The sequence below is a fragment of the Myotis brandtii genome, unplaced genomic scaffold (assembly GCF_000412655.1).
Source record: "Myotis brandtii unplaced genomic scaffold, ASM41265v1 scaffold59, whole genome shotgun sequence".
Classification (NCBI taxonomy): domain Eukaryota; kingdom Metazoa; phylum Chordata; class Mammalia; order Chiroptera; family Vespertilionidae; genus Myotis; species Myotis brandtii.
Genome location: NW_005370223.1, coordinates 879,476 through 900,304, shown reverse-complemented (window position 1 = coordinate 900,304; position 20,829 = coordinate 879,476). Strand labels below are relative to the sequence as shown.

Genomic DNA, 20,829 nt, shown 5'->3' with positions numbered 1-20,829 from the left:
CTGAACCACACCGACTGGGCCAGATAAATACTTTTGAAACAGAATACAGAAGAATATCTATAGCAGTACTCCAGTTATATAAAAACACCTGGTATTTTTGAATGTGTGTACACAAGCTAACCGTGGCTATCATTTCGTTACAGAGTAAGATTTTATTTTAACAATGAATAGTGTAGGGTTGGTTCCAGAAATAAATAGAAATAATGCAAAACCACCAACATGCTGTTAAAAACCAACCTGCTGAACTTCAGCTGCTGTGCTCCTGAAGAGTTCAATGTATCTTTTACCCAACAAGTCCTTATGCTTCCTCAGTGCGTTCTGTGCATACTCCTCGCAAGCAAAGAGGACGAAAGCATCCCCTGTTGGCCTGCCATCTGGGTAGGTAACAAAGAGGATGCCTTCCTTCCCCCCAGTGATGGGGCAATGCTGTCCAAAGAAGGCCACCACTTCGTCAGCCGTGGCTGTGAACGGGAGCCCTCGCATGCGGACAATGACTTGATTTTCCTTGGAGAGAAATTGGGCTACCTCGTTGGATGTACCTAGGAAACACAAATATTAGGAAGCAGGGGGAGAAATGATTAAGACATCAACTTCACCAAGTTTGAAATGGTAAAATTCTTGGCAATGTCTTGAATTTGTAAGGAAGACCCACACTCCCAACTGAGTTTCTTAATAACAACCCAGGAAAAAAGAATTCTCTTCCCACAGTCTTAAAACTTTCCCCCTACCATTTTCATAAGACACTTCTCAATTAGGAGGATAACCAGACAATTCAATTATGGACTAGCCACCATATTCTTCTCATGGAGAAGCAATTAATCATCATGATGGTTAAGGGCACAGGTCCTGGAGCTAGAATGCCTGGGTTCAATCTTGGCTTTACTATTTTACTAGGGTACACAGGACTTAGAAAAATTTAACCTCTGTGATTTAGTTTACTCATCTGTAAAATGAGGGTAAAACTACCTATCTCATAAATTATAAGTTATTATATATAAAGTACTTTAGTGATTTTTGTTATTATTTTCTGATTACTTCTTATTAAGAAAGATTAAAACATACTCAAGTACAGCAAGTAGTATAATAAATATACTTGGCAGTTAGTTTCAACATTTATTAAGATTCTGCCTAGCATAAAGCATTTTGTACAGTATGGCCATATAGCAAATACTCAAATGCACATCATTCAAGCTCTACACTAGCAACATTTTCCCTTACTTATACTGCTCACATACCAGGAAATACTAGGTATTCACTTGAACATTAATAACTTTGCCACCTGCAACTTACAATGTTATCTATCATAGGACCTCAGAATCATAGCAATTCAAAATACACTCTATCGCCAACCAATATCAAACATTACTTTGGAAACACTATTAAACTTGAAGCTCTAAATTTGGAAGCCGTGGTTTATCTCAAGAAATAAGTTCGAGAATAGAATTATGCCAGCAAATTGTGTAAACCAGAAGCTGCTACTACAAGTTCTACAATTGCAAAAATTTTTGCCAGAGCTACTAATGCAGGGATACAAATGTCCTCTGTATTTAAGTGAAAGTTACCCTAGTATATTTTGGCAATAGGTATCAAAGGTCTCTTCAAAGACCCACCCACATTCTTTGATTCAGCTAACCTACTTTTAGACATTCATCCTAATGAGTGGCACATACATAGATACAAAAATATTCACTGTAACATACTTAAGAGTGAAGAGTTGGACATAAGCTCTAGATGCCCATCAGGGATGTTTAATAAAAATGTACGGTACATATAATACTGAATAGTAATGAACATTTAAGAAAACTGAGTAACATAGGAAGATATTCAATATACTAAAAGGAGCAAGGGAGTTATAAAGCAATCTGAACAGAGCAATAGAAACTTACAGAGTAGTTATACGTACAGAAAAAAATCTGTTGGGCAAGTCCTAGTTAACGTTTTTTATGCATCTGTTATTTTTAGGTTTTAAAGTTGCAAATCACCCAAGAATTGGATAAAGACTTACGCCACGTATCCTAAAATACCAGATGCCAGAAAGCTACCATAGTCGTGGCCATTGATGAATTAAGGAAATTTAGAGAAAAACTAGCAGCAGATATGCAACAATTCCAGGTATTCTACTTGGCTGTTTAAAAGTAGTTTTCAGACTACTTATTTCTTTTAAGAACTACTCTTTCCCTTTGAACATGAACTTTATATGACCCGTTCACTTTGTATAATCCTACTTTTAATGGCTATTTAACTATAGTTGGTTGACTCAAGCCTTAGGGCAAGAGTTATGCATTACACTTACTGATACTATTGGACATTTTCTTCCTCCTATTAAAAAAAATTAATTTCTATGTTTCATTGGGAACTAAAAACTATTCAAGACACTATTTATCTAACCTTGGCATATAGGTCAAAGTTTCAGATTTTTATTATAGCCACATTTTATAAAAGGCACTCACCACCAGCAATTTTAAGAAAATCTTCACCTGTTGCTTTGTAAACCTAGGAAAAGAAAGGGAAATTAAGATATGGTTTCTGAGCCTTCTAATGTTTGCACTCAAGATGTCAGGGTCTCAGGTTGTGAGGACGTACCTCTATGTACCGGGTCCCCATGTGATGTTTGTGCCTCTGCAGTGCGAGGTCTCTGTGCTCCTCACTCACAAATCTAACCAGAGCCTCTCCATTCCTCCGACCCTGGGCATTCAGACAAAGTGCTGCACCTCCCCTTTAGAAAGATCAGAACAGGGAGCAGTAGGAAAAAAAAAAATACAGTCAGGGAAAAATGATGGGCAACCCATGATCCCTTTGGGATTGTTAAGTAAAAAATAGAGATGAAAGAAAACCAACTTGGCAATATTGAGTCCTTTGAAAAATCTTGCAATATCTTGATCCGAAGACTGCCATGGCAAACCCCGGGCTCTGACTACCGTGTTGTCGTCAACAAGTTCCATCTTGCTGCTGTGGATCAAGCAAAACTTCAGGTTGCATGATTAATGCTGGGGCGTCTGACCTATTACCCCCTGTAAGACAATTTGCCTATTCACACATGAAGTGTTATTCTTTTGGAGTGTGGACAGACTTTTAATCTTGCCTAATTTACTGTGTAAAATCAAAGATTATCTGGGCACAATTCAAAGTTATGTCTAGGTGGTTCACTATAGAAAGATCCAACACAGCTATTGCAGATGCAACACAGCTAGCTCCGCCTGCAATCCATCCATCAGCTGAGTTGCTGCTTGCCTGCCATACACTCGAAAGGGCCCAGGATCGATTCTGAGAAAGCAGAGTTCTCCCAATATCCGGACGGCTTGTCAATTCAGAGCCAAGAAGGACAGGCTTAAATTCATTCTCAGAACTGGCCAGGACACCGGCGGGTTTTAAACACACACTTTGATAGCAAAATTTAAGGTGTGCATAAAGCTGGCGGTTAACCCACGACAGGAATGTGTGTGCACGGAGCCAAGAAGGACAGGCTTAAATTCATTCTCAGAACTAGCCAGGACACCGGCGGGTTTTAAACCCACTTTGATAGCAAAAGTTAAGGTGTGCATAAAGCTGGCAGCTAACCCACGTCAGGAACGTGTCACAAGTCTGCCATTAAAATATCTCCTCTATCAAACAGGGGAGCCATCACAGAGAGTGTGTATGGAAATGCCCGGGAGTGCCCACACCCCTTAATGAGTCATTTGCAAACCACCTATGATATATTTTGATCACCTTTTGATGTTCTATTCCTCCCACATTCATATTTTCAGTACTCCTGGGACATTTTCCTAGTGAGTCACTTTCTCTACAACTACATAGGCCTCCAAGTCTCTCTGTGGGCAAAGATGCCAGAAGGTTCTGTTCATGTCAGGCACCAGGCAATCTCACACAATTCACTGCAGTGATTTACAAACTTAAATAGGTCTGCCTGTGATCACAAACAGAGATACCACCACCTCATACTCCTCCCCAGTTATTTCCTTTGCTTTAAAGTAGAAGCTGATAGAACATACTTTAAATTATCTCAGGAAAGACCTTGTGAACTCTTGTAAAGCCTATGATTTTCCCCTTTGGGAGTTTTTCAGTGAGAGAATGGATAGTTCAGAGAGGCTACAATAATCACAGACACAAACATATGCTGCTGTACATAAGGTCATAGTGACTAAGGATGCAAATATTTCATTAAATGTTAATCCCGACACCCAAGCACACTTGAAGATAAACCTTCTTCTAGGAATGACCTGCTATTTGAAAAATGGATAGTCAAAGTATAAAGGAAGTTAAATGTCACAAAGTGAATGAAACAAACCAAAAGGCTCAAACACTTACCAAGTGCCACTTTCAAATTTGTAATTGACTCTCTCTGGGTCTGAAAACCTGTGATCTAAAAATGAGAACACACACGTCATCGTTTTAGCTATTAGAGAGATAGGCGATGGAAGGAAATTCAAAAGTATAGGTGAGGGAGAGAGGGTGGGATCAAACTCTAGGTGTACGTGGTTACAACGGCGATACTTACTGTAAGGCTCTGAAATCATTGCTAAAATTATATTCCCCATATCTTCAACTTGAGAGGCTCCATACCGGGACACTGAACTATTCTTCTCAAAATTTAAACCTGGGAGATTAAGTCAAGGCAGCATTTTGGGGAGGTAAAATGAGGTTGCTTCTAACTTCAAATGAAACACACACAGCTAAGAAGCGAAGTAAAATGTACCTAGATGGACAATTCTTTAAAATCTCAGAAGGGCTGCATCCCATCAGTTTGGACTTCACCCACACTTCCTGAAGTCTCCCATCTCTCCTACGTAAAAATGGCCAAATAAACCCTGTCCTGAGGTACTACCGGTAACAAAATTTGTTTGTTGAGCAGTAGTAAATGCATCAATACTGAGACTTTTGTTGAGTTTCAAACCATGAAGTATTCAACAAAATTAATAGAACTCTTCATCTTATATATCGTTACAGCACACACAAGGCAATGACTATGCTGACATAAAGATATGGTTATGTCCGTGAAGATCATAAATGACTTTTTTTTTTAAGCCTAATGTTAGAAAAACACACCTCAAATTACTGATGACACTATTTTTGGGGATGCTACCTCTACTCAAAACTTCTCTTCTGAAAGATTTTTCGAGTTCCAGAGTATGGCCTTCTTGCATGGCAGCAAACGCTTGTCCTTTGAGAGTAATTGTGTTAAGAAACAATTCAAGCACTCGCGCCAACACTGGCCAACATAGCTCTTGATCCAGAAAGGAGATTGTTTGGGTAAGACAGGAAACGTGGCTTTTAAGAAATACATGCCTCAAATTGGGTTTCCACGTGGAACCCAAAAGAAGAGTTCCATCAAGTCTTATGAATTTGAAATCTCTCTAAAATAAGCATGTATCTTTGTTAAGATAGTTACCTTTAGAAGCTAACAGTCATTGAAGTGTTTGTTTTTTAAGTTTCAATGCTATAGTCACACTTGTATTATGCATAGATTTGCATCAATTTTATAATGTAGTACAAGTCATATAACAATACTGACTGGCCCCGTGTTCCAGTCAGCCTAGCAGTCCTGCACGCCTCCAGCCAAGACTTCACCAAAATGCCATCTCAAATGGAAGACCCCATGGAAGTCATGATGTTCACATTTCACAAATTTGCTGAGGTTAAAGGCTACTCAACAAAGGAGAACCTGAGAGTACTCATGGAAAAGGAATTCCTTAGATTTTTTTTTAGAAAATCAAAAAGGCTGTGGCCAAATAATGGACCTGATCCAGTGCGGAGATGGCAGAGTGGGCTTACAAAGTTTCCTTTTTCACTAACTGCTGGGCTTACCCTCGCATGCAATGCCTCCTTTGTAGTGCACATGAAGCAGAAGGGAAAGAATTAGGCAACACTGAGCAATGACTCCCTGCTTAAGATTTCTCCTAACAGTCCTGGCCGGTATGGCTCAGTCGGTTGAGCATCTTCCCATGCACTGAAAGGTCTCCAGTTTGAGTCCCAGTCAGAGCAGATGCCCAGATTGTGGGCTCGATCCTAGTAAGGGGCATGCAGGAGGCAGCCAATCAATGTTCTCTCACATCAATGTTTTTCTCTCTCCCTTGCTCTCTGTCAAAAAAAAAAAAATCAACAAAAACATTAAAAAAAAATTTTTTTCCCAATAGATCGTTTAAGCTGCCCCACAGCTTACCCTGTTTAAGGATTTAATGAGTTGCTTAGGACCATTAGAACATAAATCCCACCCCCATTTGACAAGATAAAAAAAAGTCAATTAAAGCCAGATAAGCTTTTTTTAATATATTGCTTACTTCCTCTTGCCCTCAAAGCACACATTTCTTTAAAGCAAAACAAAAACACACCATAACACAATGAGACTCTATTTTTTCTCAAGTTTAAAATGAAAACAGTGACCAACAGGTACAGTATGTAAAAAATGTTCAACATCACTAATTACTGGAAAAATTGAAGTAAAAAAAAAACCAAAACCATAATGGTGACCTCACATCTGTCAGAACAGATATTATAAAAAAGACAACAAATAAGTATTGGAAAGGATGTGGAAATAAAGGAACCTTCATTCGCTGCTGGTGGGAATGTAAACTGGTGCAGCCACTTTATGCAAAACTATATGGCAATTTCTTAAAAAATTAAGAATAGAGCCATCATATAACCTACCTACTCCAATTCTGGGTGATTATCCCAAGAATACTAACACTAATTCAAAAAGATATATTGCACCCGTGTTCATGGCAGCATTATTTACAATACCCAAGATATGGAAGCAACCTAGATGAAAGGATAAAGATGTGGTACACAGTATTATTCAGCATAACAAAGAAAGAAATCTTGCCCAGCTGGTGTGGCTCAGTGAGTGAGCATTGACCCATGAACCAGAAGATCACGGTTCAATTCCTGGTCAGGGCACATGCCCAGATTGTGGCCTAGATTCACAGTAGGGGGAGTGCAAGAGGCAGCCAATCAATGATTCTCTCTCATCTTTGATGTTTCTGTCTCTCTCCCCTTCTCTCGGAAATCTATATATATATATATAAAGACAGAAATCGTGCCATCTGCAACGACATGGAGGGACACAGGGTACCATGCTAAGTGAAATAAATCAGACAAAGAAAGACAAGTACCATATGATTTCACTCATTTGTGGAATCTTAAAAAAACAAATAAGCAAACAAAAACACACACCATAGATTTCAGGGAAACAGACTGGAGGGGAAAGGGTTGGGAGGAGGGCAAAAGGAGTGAAGGGGACAGATTGTATTGTGATGGATGATAACTAGACTTACAGTGGTGAATATTTTGTAGTGTATACAAATATTGAATTATATTGTACAGCTGAAATAAATATAGGCTTGTATACCAATTTTATCACAATTCAAAAAACTACAAGAAATAAAATGAAGACAGCCTACATTTAGGGTGGTGGCTATTAGCATATTTGCCTTATTTTATAATTTTCTGACTGGTATTTTCTAAGGATAAAATATGAAGGCAGCTATTAAGAAAAAGTTCTTAGATACTATTTTACTTCAAATGAAGAGGACATATACAATGTTAAAACAATTTAGAGAGTCCTTGCCGGTTTGGCTCAGTGGCTAGAGCATCGTCAGCCTACGGACTGAAGAGTCCTAGATTCTATTCGGGTCAAGGGCACATGCTTGAGTTGTAGGTTTAATACCCAACAGGGGGCATGCAGGAGGCAGCTGATCAATGATTCTCATCAGTGTTATTTTTCTCTCTCTCTCTCTCTCCTTCTTCCTTCTTCTCGGAAATCAATAAAAAAAGTTTAAAAAAAAATTTAGAGAGCTCCATTCCACCAATCATTAGAGCCAATCATCTGTAGTTAATAAGTAATACCCTTTTCCGTTCTCAAGTCAAAATCTCCTTTCCATTTCAACCCCCCTCCTAAGCCTCCTCCTTTCTTCCTTCCTCCAGTAGAGACCCGCCCTGCTAGGCAAATTCATTTTTCTCTTGTCCCTCACCAGCTGCATGTCTCTGCAGTTACATATACCACGTGTACAAATGCAGCCATGTGGTCTTGGCAAACTACCCCACCAAGTTTCAGCGTATCTGTAAAGCATAAACTGTAATCATCTTTAGTTTCCTGGGGTTGTTTTTCTTGTTTGTTGGTTGTGTGTTTTTTTTTTTGGTAAAGATGAAATGAGATAATGCAAGCAAGGGCACAAAGCAGGCATTTAATAAGTGATATCCTTTCCCTATCTTCCTAGAACCATCAGGTGAACAACTTTCCCATTACAACCCATTATTTCACCACACTTTGAGGGTCACCTTTATGACTAAAAAATCTGAATTCACCAGATGCCGATTTGGATACTCATAAGATAATCATCAGGCTAAAATGGTAAATAATTTCTGCAACACACACCTGCGCAATCACTCCCTTTACATCACCTAGTTATGAAACAAATGTGCTGCTCACTGAAGGATTAGAAAAATCACTCCCAGGAGATATCTGAGCAACAGAGCAATGACCACCTATTAGAGTCATTAAAATGGTCACCTGTGGAAAGGCTGTGCTATCCTATATAATAAAAGGGTAGGTAATATGCAAATTGACCCTAATGGTGGACCGACCAGAACGACCACTTGATCAGTCACTATGAGGTGCACTGACCACCTCTTGGCCCCTCCCCCTGACCGGCAGGCTCTGATCGCCCAACGGCAAACTGGGAATGAGGGGGGGGGGTGGATAGCGGCAGGGGGAGGAAGGCGGAGCCGGCTGCGGGCAGTGGTGGGGGAGGGGGGAATGGCCCTGATCGCAGGCCAGGCCTAGAGACCATACCCACACACAAATTTCATGCACCGGGCCTCTAGTCTATATATATTTATTAATTCTGTGCCACTGTCAAAGAAATATGGAAACAGGATAGAAAACCAGAATCAAAAGATAGATACTTTGGGGAGATGACTGCCCTAAATTTTCTGTGGAGGGACAGGGGATCAGGGAGGACTACTTTAAGGATCCTTACAGAACTAAGAAAGATTAGCTGTGACTAGCCATAGTTTATCATACAAACTTTGTTACTGCTGAATAATCGTTTGGAACCCTGCAATTCTAGTACAGTAACATTTTCAGCTTTGTCAGGAATGAATGGAGTAGAAAGATATCCAAGAAATGGAAACCAACCCTATTTTTGGAACCCTGCAATTCTAGTACAGTAACATTTTCAGCTTTGTCAGGAATGAATGGAGTAGAGAGAAAGATATCCAAGAAATGGAAACCAACCCTATCGGATAAGCCAGTTTCTCAACCTTGGCACTACTGGCATGTAGGGCAGAGATTTCTTTTTGTTGGGAAGGGGTTTCCTGTGTACTATAGGGTTTCCTGTAGCCTGCTGGCTGCTACCCACTCTGATTATGATTAAAAATTTCTCCAGACATTGCTGAATGTCCTCTGGTGGGCAAAACCCACGCCAGGTTGAGAACCACTGGGAAAGCTAACAGTTCCCAATAGCTCCACCTTCCCCCCTTCGCCATGTATTGAACTGTCAGAAAAAGCTCTCTCATGTTAGAGGCCATTACTGGACAGAGATTTTAAAGAACATTGGTCAAACACCATCTATTTCCTCCTATTTTTGCAATAGCCCTGCCAACAGCAAAACCAAACAGGTGAAGAAACTAGAATTTAGAGATGTGCTGTAACTCACCCAGTCTCCCAGCTGGTAAGTAAGGGAGCTGGAATTACAACACACCCCTGATGTGACTATGGCTACTTGATTCCCTGCAAGACACTTTGTTGCCTAATTTGTTTTGAGCAATACTTTGTTGTGAGAAGCTTTCTACATGTATATGTAAGAGCCAAGGAAAAGAGAGCAAACGTAAAGTATCCTGTGTAGACATAGATTTGTAGCTAAAGAATTATTTTACTGAATTCTACTTTTTAATTAAGAGAATGTTCTCAGAGATGTAAATTACAGCATAGGGAATATAGTCAATAATATTGTAATAACTATGTATGAGGCCAGATGGACATTTGAAACGTCAGGGGGCCCACTCTGTAAAGTACATCATTTTCTAACCACTATGCGGCAGATCTGAAGCTAATACAGAAAAATACTGAATGCAAAATGTAATTGGGGGAGGGGCATGTTCTAGACATTTGTCGAACTTGGTTCCACATAACATGTGCCAACATGTTTCTCTTCAAGTCATCACACATTTCTAAGCTCCTAATTTTTAAAAGTCACCTAACCTCCTGCATACCCAAACTACCCCCTTACACACACACACACACACACCCTCCCTCTCTTTTGGAAGGTTTGCTCCATTCATAATCCTTACCAGAATTTAACATGAACAAATGAAAGGAAGTAAGAAAAAAGTTTCAGGGCCAATCCTTTCCCCTATCAATTTATAATTATATATTGAATTGCTGCACGTCTGATCTTGAGGGAAGGCAAGATGAGTCTGTGCCTCCTGATTTATGGCTCGTCATGCAACTTACTCATCCTGCCCTTGAGGCAGCTTCAACAGCACCGACAGGCTCAGCCAGCTTTGCCGATGAGGAACGCCGTGAGGAAATGAGGAAGGGTAAAGCCACGCAGGTGGGAACAAATCTAACATTTCAGGCTAAAATTGAGCAAAGGGCTACAGTTATACAGAGTTTAGAAGTCCAGAGACCTTGCCTCTATTTGAACAAAAGAGTTATTTTCTTTAGTGCCACCGTTAGTGAAACAGATTTCAGGATTTAACCCACACTTTTATTAGCTCAAAGTAGACTTCAGAGAGAGCAATTTTACCAAGTTCATTAGCTTATCGACTCAAAAAAGTGACCTTTTCCAACTGCCTGAAAATGGACAAATTTGTTTATAGAAGGCCCAATTTTTACTTCTAAATATCTTTTTAAGCCAAACCAAATTTTTAGTTAATATCTAAGAGAATCACACATATAAAACAACACACTGTGGAATGATGTTTAAACTATATATTACAATTTAAATATCCTAAGTTATAATTGCACCCCAATTCAAAATTTCAACTCAAAGCCATTTTTGCCCTGCCAGAGACCCCTCCAAAAACAAGGGTGTTTCCCTTTTATTTGTGGTATAACACAACTGACTATATTGCCAGGCATATTACAATAAAATACCTATGGCAATGAATAAAAGAATAGCAAACAAAATATGTCAAGAGAAAAGCTGAACTACTGCTCCAACTAAGACCTGAATTTCCTAAAATTATGTAAAGGAAAGAAACAAGCGACAAATTCCCCTGAAAACTTAAAAATAAGTTCTATAAATGATCTGCTATACTTTAAAATGAGCTTTGAAAAGAAGTCAATCAAGAATGCCTATGTATAAGAACATAACTAGGAGCCAAGGCAAGAAAAATGTCTTTATACCTAGAATAAATGCTGGGAAAATAACCTTTAACTCTATTCCTCAGAAGCTTACTCTTTCCAAGAGGAAAAAAAATAATGACATCTACCCTAATAAATATTTCTTCAGGAGGTGTTATTGTAAGGAAGCACCACATGAATGTCTAACAAAACTGACAAGTCAATTACATCCTGAAAGAAAAAAGATGGAAGTAAGGACTAATGCAACAAAAGAGACCAAAATTTTACTTTAGAAAAAGCAATTGATATGCAGTAAATCGGGGAAGGGAGATTCCATGATAGTAAACAAGTCTTCTAAAGCCGTGTTACACCAAAAAATTATCCTGGAATTCCCAACTCACACTTTACAAGTAAATTGTAATTAAAATAAACCACAGGAAATCATCATATCTCTGAGTGCTGGCCAAGAATATACAGTATTTCTAGTCCCTAACTTATTACAGACCACAAACCAGAGTATTTGCCGATTTGGCTCACATCATATCGATGTGATGCCAAAGATCATTTCTTACCTCTCTAGCTAACAAGGTCACTCCTAACCCAGCTTAACTGTGCACTTGGTAAGATTTAAAAATCCCCTTCATACGCTGAAAGGTACTAAGTGGGATTCAATCCTTCCTTCACTTTTCAAGCAGGGCAATGACGCCTTGTGCGACTGCAAAGGCCCGGTTCAATTAGTCAGAACAAACAGGCGCGTAAGAGCGGAATGAACGACACTCACAACACAGAATATTCTACAAACAGAGAAGTGAAATTAACCCTGAAATATACCGGTATTAACATGCAGATGAGGCTTTAAAAGGTCATTATCCAGTCTCACACGAAGTTAAAAAAGTTTTAAGGGCAAAGCAATTTAGACATGATCTTAAATCAATAAGGAAGTCCTTTTCAAAGTTTTTGGCAGCTGTTTTTCTTCATCAGAGACACCCAACAACCTGGTTTGAAGGATCACAGTCAACCTTGGAGGGTGTGCAGCAGACCAGGCACTGGTTAAGGGGTTGCATACAATGTCTCATCATTCCTTACAACAGTCATGCCCATTTCAAATTGGAGAAACTGAGGTAGAGAGGTGCAGTAAATTCGCCCCCTATGAATTCAACTCCTGAGCTCATGTTCTTAAGCACTCTGCTATATATGAACACCGTTAATATATGAAAAAACAGGCCAATGTCACTGTGTTAGTAGCATGTGCGCACACACACACATATCCTTTACCCCCATTGAGAAGTGGTAAAACACGTATAAACACAGACTCATACCTCTACTAATCCTTGGAGGGGCAGGTAAGAGTGGTTTAGTGATTTTTTTTTTTACCTTGATAATGAAAAGCTGCATTAATACAACGGTATCCTATATAATAAAAGCCCAGCGACCGAAAGGCAGAACGACCAGAACAGCCGGTCAACCAGTTGCTATGATGTGCACTGACCAGCAGGGGGCAGACACTGAACGCAGGAGCTGCCCCCTGGTGGTCAGTGCGCTCCCACAGTGGAGCGCAGCTCAGCTGACCAGGATAAACGGCACTCCCACAGCAGGCCTATCCCCATAGGCCATGCCCCCCACTAGTGCACAATTCCGTGCACCGGGCCTCTAGTTTGCTAATGTCAAACTGTACATACAGATGCAATACCCTACCACCGAATAGAATTTTTACAAAATCAACTTCCTTTTCCTGCTGATTAGTTTAGTATGTGCTCAGGAGGCACAGAATGTAAATTTATAAGGGAGATAATCTACTTAAAATGCCTGCCCCACCCTCAAAAGATCTTTATACATTTTAGAATATTACTCCCTAGTTAACGAGTAGGACTTTTACAACAGATTCAGGATTAAATGCTGGTGGCTCCTAACTAACAAAAGATAAAACCTCTAAGCCTCAGTTTCCCCAGCTGTAAGAAGGGGTGATACCACCCTCCACTGGGCACTTGTGAGGCTATTGATGGGGTATATAGTAAGCACTCAACAAACAGTTCTCTTCTTTTACCTGCTCTCCTTCAGGCCATACTTTATTAAAGTAAGTTCTTAGTAGAGGCTTGGCAAAGTGGAGTAAACAAAACAGGAGAGGGTCTTGATTAATCAGAGTAATAAATCAGTTCACCAATAACAAAGCTAACAAAAAATAGGTCAAGAAACCAATTCTATCCAACATTAGGGGGAATAAAATACAGTTACACTTTTTGAACACTGGGTAACTCATTTATGTAAATACTCCCACAAGCAAAATGTCCTATTACCAGGAGACAAATAGTATTAATCTCCATAAGGGACCTAAGATAATTTCTTCCCCCAAACCAAACAACAGATTACAGGGGCCCCAGTCCCTATCACCACACCCTCACCACCTCACCTGATTAAGTAAAAACCTTACAAAATGCCACCCACAGTTCACCTACTAAGGAACTCTTCTCTCCAGCTGGGACTGCATAACTCAAAAAGCAGGTAACAACCCTGCCACTGGCGTAACTCAGAGAGGCCCAACACTAACACCAGAAGTGGCTTTAGAACCAGCACAAAAGAGGAAAATAAGTGCTAAAATAAGAACCAGAACTGCATTCAAGAAATTCCTAAAACCCATTCTCTTATCAAAGTAGCTACACTTTTTTGTTTACATAGCACCTGGTAGTTTGCAAAGCTTTCATTTGGGAATACCTGAGATAAAATTGAGGCTCAGAGAAGACAAGTGACTCTCCCAGGAAAGCCAAGCTGCATATTCGCTTGTCCCTTCCCAGGGGTTGGCAAGAGCCGCCCTTCCTTGCTGGTTTACCTGGTAGAACAGGTAAATCCTTCAGGAGCAAGTGACTCTCCATCTACTTGGCAAAACCACCAAGGATGTGTAATGACCATCTTTACCGTTTCCCAATTTAGTGCCAATTCCATATTACAAAGGAAAATGTCTAGTGGTCTGAAAGAATAGGACAGCTCTTCAATGCAGGCACTGTAGAAATCCTTTGCATAGATAAGGACAAGTTGCTAGTCAAATTTGTATACTTGCTTTTGACCTGAGGAATTGGTTTGGAGGCCCGCTCAGGGAAATAATGATTCCTCTGAAAAGGAGTCACAAAATAATTGATCACAGTAGCAAAGTAAAACAAAAGTCACTCCTAGGAAAGCTTAATAATATTTCTTACCTGCTAAGTGGGGGGGAAACATACAAGTAAACATTAATAAACACACTTACGATTAAAATCCACTTCTTGATTGGTAGTGAAACTGTAAATCTAAGACTCTCCCAATGTAAGCCAAAAGAAACTAGGCTTTAATTAAGCTATTTTAAAAGAAATATAAAATTCCCTAGTTTTTTAAAAAAATATATTTTTATTGATTTCAGAAAGAAAGAGGGATAGAAACATCAATGATGAGAATCACTGAACAGCTGCCTCCTGCACACCCCTCTACTAGGGATCAAGCCCACAACCCAGGGATGTGCCCTTGATGGGAATTGAACCCAGGATCCTTCAATCCCCAGGCCAATGCTCTGCCCACTGAGCCAAAACCAGCCAGGGCCCTAATTTTTTCAATGAAGGCATTATTTAATGGCTATGAGATCCTTCCTAAAAGTTCACATGTGAAATGCCTGAAATGGAGCCTGACCTAGCTTCATTCACAACTCATGTTATATTTAATTTTCATCTCCATGGCATTTGAAAAAGAACCACCAACAAAATAGTTATAGAATTAGGATTAAAAAAAATGACAAAAAATAATTGGCACAGAATCCTACCCATTCACCTAAAGGTCAGATAATGCAATATTTTATCTTTAAAAGTAACATGAACAAGTAAAAAGCCCAGTCTACCATATTGAAAATGTTGAATAATAAACCCGAATCTTATATATGTGAAACTCTTAAGAAACCAAGAAGAAAAAAATGGATGGACTTCTAAACTATCAACACATTAAGAAAACCAAAATACCTAAATATAAAAAAAAATGTGTAGCTATGTAAATTTTTACTAGTATCTGACCTATAAGCACTAGGGAAAGAGTTTCTTTGCTTAAAAAGCAAACTGAATAGTCAGGGATAAAGGATTCCTAACTGCCTTTCCTACTCAAACTGTCTTTTTCTAAATTAAGGTAACTTATAAGAGTTTTCCTCCACTAGTTTTTCATTTACTTTTTAGAATGTTTGGTTCTCTCTTTTGTGCCAGTGCATCAGATAGGTTAGCATTTGCTATGGACTGAACTGTGTCCCTCCCCAAAATTTCTATGTTGATGCTCTAACCCCCAGTGTGACTGTATCTGGAGACAAAGTATTCAGGAGGCAGTTAAGGCCATAAGGAAGGGGCCTTCATTTGTTAGATCTGTGGCCTTACAGAGAAAAAGAAATATTTCCCCCACTGCTGCCCCTACCCATGTGAAACACAGAGAGGAGGTAGGAAGAGCCCTCACCAGAAACTGGCCTCCTGATCTTAGGCTTCCCAGACCCCAGAATTGTGTTAAGTCACCTGTCTATGGTATTTGTTATGGCAGCCGGAGTTAACAAATACAAGCATTCAAACCAACAGAAAAAAAAGTAAGAATTTTTCTGCTGTCCCCAACTTTCTAATGAAATTCTTACAAAGAATTCCCGCAAAATGTGCTTATTCCACCCTTCTCCCAGCTCCACTGGGAACTAAACCGGCTAACCAACAACTAGCTACTAACCAGCTAAACCAAAACTGAAGCAAACTGCTTCCAGGAAGAAGGCAAATAAAATTTAGAGTTTGACCCACTTACAAGTGCTTAGGAAAAATACGCAAACCTTTTTCAATCAAGAAAAGAAATGTTAAAATAAATTAAAAAGCCAGGCTTTAGCCCGGCCAGCATGGCTCAGTATTTGAGCATTGACCTATGAACCAAAACGATTCCTGGTCAGGGCACATGCCCAGGTTGCGGGCTTGATCCCCAGTGGAGGTGTGCAGGAGGCAGCTGATTAATGATTCTCTCTCATGATTGATGTTTCTATCTCCCTCTCCCTCTCCCTTCCTGTCTGAAATCAATAAAAATATATTTAAAAACAAACAAAACCAGGCTTTAGATTAAAAAAAAAAGAAACACAAAGCCAGGCTTTAGCTCCTGAAAAAGAATAAGAAAGTTTAAGAAGAAACACCTATAACCCACAACTTCCTGAAAGCAACATGAACCCAACGTCATGACAATTCTCATAGTGGCTTTGGGCGTGTCACCTAACCCTTCTATTACTCAGTATTCCATGATATGTTAGCACATGACTGCTTATTAATTAGCACTTTAAAGAGTTACCGGATTAAAGATGATGGGTCACTCATGATTATAAGACTTGTGATTATTAGATTTACTTTTAAAGACATAATGCATTAGATACACTACCTTGGTAATACAAAATTTGGGGGTAAAAAAACAACAACCTCACTTTATCTCAAAAGATGGCTTATTGCTCTAGTGGAGTTGCTCAAGATAGTCAAGAACAAGTGGCCTTGGAATTAGCATCAAAGAAATTAAGTCTTCACATTCTTCAATTCATCAACCACCAAGAAGACCCAAACTACTCCCATAATATGAAACTCTATTCTACTCTAGATGTGTTCAACTCACAAAAATTCATCTAACTAAATCACTATTAAAATTCAGCAAATTATAAATACTTTAAAAAATGCCTATAATTGCACTAGTTCTCATAGCACATAGACAAGTTTAGGACAGGCCATTTTCATCCATACACTGATAAAGTTAAAAATGTTTTAATGTGTGTTTTTTTTTGCGTTGCCATTTCTTCCCTGCAGCTATCCTTTCAAATGATACTTGGGTAACCACTTAAAGGATACACTCTGTCATTGCTGCAACATCCAGTTTATCAATATCAGGTGAGCCAGGGCAACACTTCTTGAATTCTTTTCGAAGATCAAAAAAGGAATAGAAGCATTCAGGCAATAATACATTCTGAGGAAGGACAAGGTATACATTGTTAACTAGATGAATTTAGTTTACTGTTTCCCTAATAACTATAAATCTAAGGATTAATGTAAATATATATTTTACCACAATTTTTTAAAATTGAATGTTAGGGTGCTTTTATTTTCTGTTATAGTATTGTATCTTATATACAAGTCTCATGGGAAAAATTCATCTTAGTTTAAGGCAATGGATTATAATGCTTATGTTCCATTATTCATTCCATTCAAAACACTTCTAATGCTGTAATACATTTGGGCTGTTGTATTTTATATAAAATACAAAATATAAATTCTGTTTGATAAAACTACACTCTTTTGCAACTTGAAATCATTTTAATCCACTTGTATTTTCAGCAGCAAACCAGCCTTCAGTTCTCATAAAAATACGTATGTTCACAATGTATACCTAAACATAGGATTCAGTTAGAAAACGTAGTTTTAAATACTAGGTTCTAATAATGCATATTTTCTGTACCAAAATCACATTAAGATAGTGAATTCCTGATTACCTGAAAAGAATTATTTTTGTGCCAAATTACAGTGCCACATTAGTTTTCCTGACCATTATTCTGGCTATACCTGAGAAGTCAAATTAGACTTAAAAGAAAAGATACCATAAATCTCAAAGGCAACGGAGATATAGTTACCTGCTATTCTTAGGTACCACTCTTAGGATTATTATACAAAGCAACTCTCTGGGCAAATATTACACTATTGTTTCTTCTCTTCCCCCCCAAACCCCCACCCCCACCCCAGGGGACCCTCATTGAATAACTTTTGAAGATTTTTTAAAACTGAATTTAATTTTTTCTTAAAATTTTGAAAACCTCTCGTGTTTACTTATTGGGAATTTCTCATTTGTAAATTAGAAAATCAAGGAAATAAAGACTTTTTAATGTTTGTAACCCCTAACATTTATGCCATAATGAATGTCTCGATATAACTTTCCTTTTTTGGATTCTATTACATGTAACCTGCTCATACTATATTTGAAATAGGATTATCACTGTATTATGGCCAGTTTTCAAAATAGTTATCAAAAGAATCATGCTCACTTAAAAGCTATTATTAATGACAATAACTCCCATATTTAACCTAAAATATCGGTTTAAATAGTTGCATCTATTTAAAATGCTGAGTATTTTATTTAGTACTTACAGAAGATAGTCATATTGTTAAATTATAAAGTAGGCTAAAAGGTTTGTGCAGTGTGAATGCTCCTAGTAAAAATGAAGCTTTTTTTCTTTACAAAAATCTGAAAGAATATATCCAGATCTGTTCATATTAGAGAAAAATACTTTAATATATTCTGAGTGGCAGGATTATTTACTTTTATGTTTTACCATTTTCTCTACTTTTCCTTAACGAATGGAATAACGTTCATTATGATACTAAATTGTTTTATTATACTAAATTAATTGTTTCTGTTTTCTTTAATCAAAATCCTAATACAAGTGACTCAGGAAAATATCTGTTTTTCTCTGGAGGTTTTCCCATATCCAAGACAGCCTATCTAAAATAAGAAAACCAGCTGTTTTTCCTCTTCAGCCCAACAGGGAAAGGATTAAGCTTTATCCTACCTCATATGAGTTTCGGGGATGGGGGGGGGGGGGTGGAGGGGGTGTGTGGAATCCTCAAATATGTCTATCTCTGGATCAAGGGTATAGCAATTGGTCTAGCATTTAATTAACAAAAAATACTTCCCCCTTCTAATCCAATAATTACTAAGGTTGCTACAAAGGGAGTGCTTTTCTCAATCCTCAAGATATAGGAACTTGAGTTTCTCCTTCAAACTTTAAAAAATTATCACTGTACATGTATTTCTTCCCTTTTCCTACTGGAGTAAAAAGAAAGATCTGCATTGACTACTCAGTTGCAACATCAACTGTCAGTCTAAACCTTTCATTGCAAGAATTGCCTCGTACAGTTTCCCTAAAAACATATTACTTCCATCCTTTCAAGTTAGAGCTCAAGCTAAGTTGCTCAGATGAACTATATTAGCAAAGATTGGCTACACTGGGTCGGCTATCTATGCTCAAACCCTCATTCTTCCCGGGGAGAGAAACCACATTATATCTATAGTAAGATTGTACTTTTCACACCCCATACTCTCTTCCATTATCAGAAAGATAAGCAAAGGTGAACGATGGGGCTGACCCTATTATTTTGATACAGGATCCAATCAGTTTTGAACATTTACTTTAAGTCAGAGAAAGCTCACTATACCACAATTAACGTTTTACTTTTGAAGTGCAAGCTTCTGAATGAAATTATGAGAAAGATAACTTAAAAAGTTTAATTGGACTTTTTTTCCTTTGCTCCTTCCTTCCTAAGATAAAGCAATTTTCATGTAGATGGGAATATTACAGAGTATTAAAATACAGTTCTCTCTTACTCGTAGTTACTTTTAAGTGTCAAAAGTGTAGCTAATATGCATTAGAAAAGGGAGACTGTCAAGCATTTCAGAAACTTAACATAAACAAAATTAAACTTTTATTAAGTCACCAAACTTTATCTCTAAAAATTACTGCGATCTCAAACATCTCTATGAAAGTGCTGTGAATTTTGTATTGTGGTAAAATATACATCACACGATATGTAACATTTTAACAACTGCAACAATGACTCCCCATATGCATCTCTTCAAAATCGAGAAAAGTGGGTAAACCATTAAAAACAACAACAACAAAAAACCTCCAGTCACCAGCCAGCACTCTTACCTTCTTGGAAGCCTCCGGATGCAGGATTTGCCTGACATGAAGCTGCCCATCAGTACAGAGACAGAAAGAGGTTCCTACCCCAATATTTAGTTCATTGCTCACTGACTGGTTAAACTGAAAAGAACAAGACACATGATGCAATTGATGCAGGACTTACAAACTCTGCAAAGTGGCCCCACTTGGCGATAACCAGAGAAAATCGAACTGCCTGCTGAGGAAAGGGACACCGCGTGGGGGGTGGGGGGGGCAACTTTAGGAAGACCAGGTTCCCACAAACTGCCCAGCTTCCTTTAGCTAGGAACGCTTTCCAATCAACCTCACGGAGAATTCAGTACATACACCCTACCATCCGTCCGTACCCACTTTCTGTGTCTGCAAAAAAGCCAAGACTTTTAAATCAGAGGTCTCGTTTCATCAGCAGATTGCCTTCAGATTACATCATTCCCTGGTGTTCTTTTTTTTTTTAATGGTTGGCTGTTCTAGGCTTAAGGAAGATGCCAGTTGGGCAATGTGGGTGGATGGCTACACAGACCTCTGGAAAGTCGGGTAACACGCTTCCTGAAACACGCCTCAGAAATGATGACTTTCGCCTTTTATCATGGGCAACTCGCCAGGAGAGCATCGGACCCGCACCTGGGCACAGGGGTTCAGCCCCGCCTCCCAACCCCTAGCAGGTCAGGACCCCGCAGCAGCCGGGGGTTAGGTCACCTCGATTCCAAGAAGGGGACCGATTCCACCTCTTTTCGGTGGCCCAAGAGGCACCCCGCACGTCCGGGCCCGCCAACCCTCCCCGGCGCGGCGCTCCGACCAAGGCCACCGCAGCAGCAATCATGGAACCGGAATCGACCTTGGGAGC

At 39.0% G+C, this 20,829-nt stretch overlaps 1 protein-coding gene and 1 pseudogene across 2 annotated transcripts in view; one reads left to right on the top strand and one right to left on the bottom strand.

The window, feature by feature from the left end:
* ESRP1 (epithelial splicing regulatory protein 1) overlaps positions 1–20,829 on the bottom strand; it is a 50,479-nt gene that overhangs the window by 28,201 nt on the left and 1,449 nt on the right. For both annotated transcript variants that reach the window (XM_005879233.2, XM_005879234.2), the window contains exons 3-10: positions 19,974–20,092; positions 17,125–17,239; positions 4,496–4,594; positions 4,306–4,360; positions 2,839–2,949; positions 2,584–2,716; positions 2,451–2,493; positions 238–539 (exon numbers count right to left, since the gene is read on the bottom strand). In XM_005879233.2, coding sequence (XP_005879295.1) covers positions 238–539; positions 2,451–2,493; positions 2,584–2,716; positions 2,839–2,949; positions 4,306–4,360; positions 4,496–4,594; positions 17,125–17,239; positions 19,974–20,092 — 977 coding nt within the window. The remainder of the gene's footprint in view (positions 1–237; positions 540–2,450; positions 2,494–2,583; positions 2,717–2,838; positions 2,950–4,305; positions 4,361–4,495; positions 4,595–17,124; positions 17,240–19,973; positions 20,093–20,829) is intronic.
* LOC106728318 lies at positions 5,182–5,959 on the top strand (annotated as a pseudogene).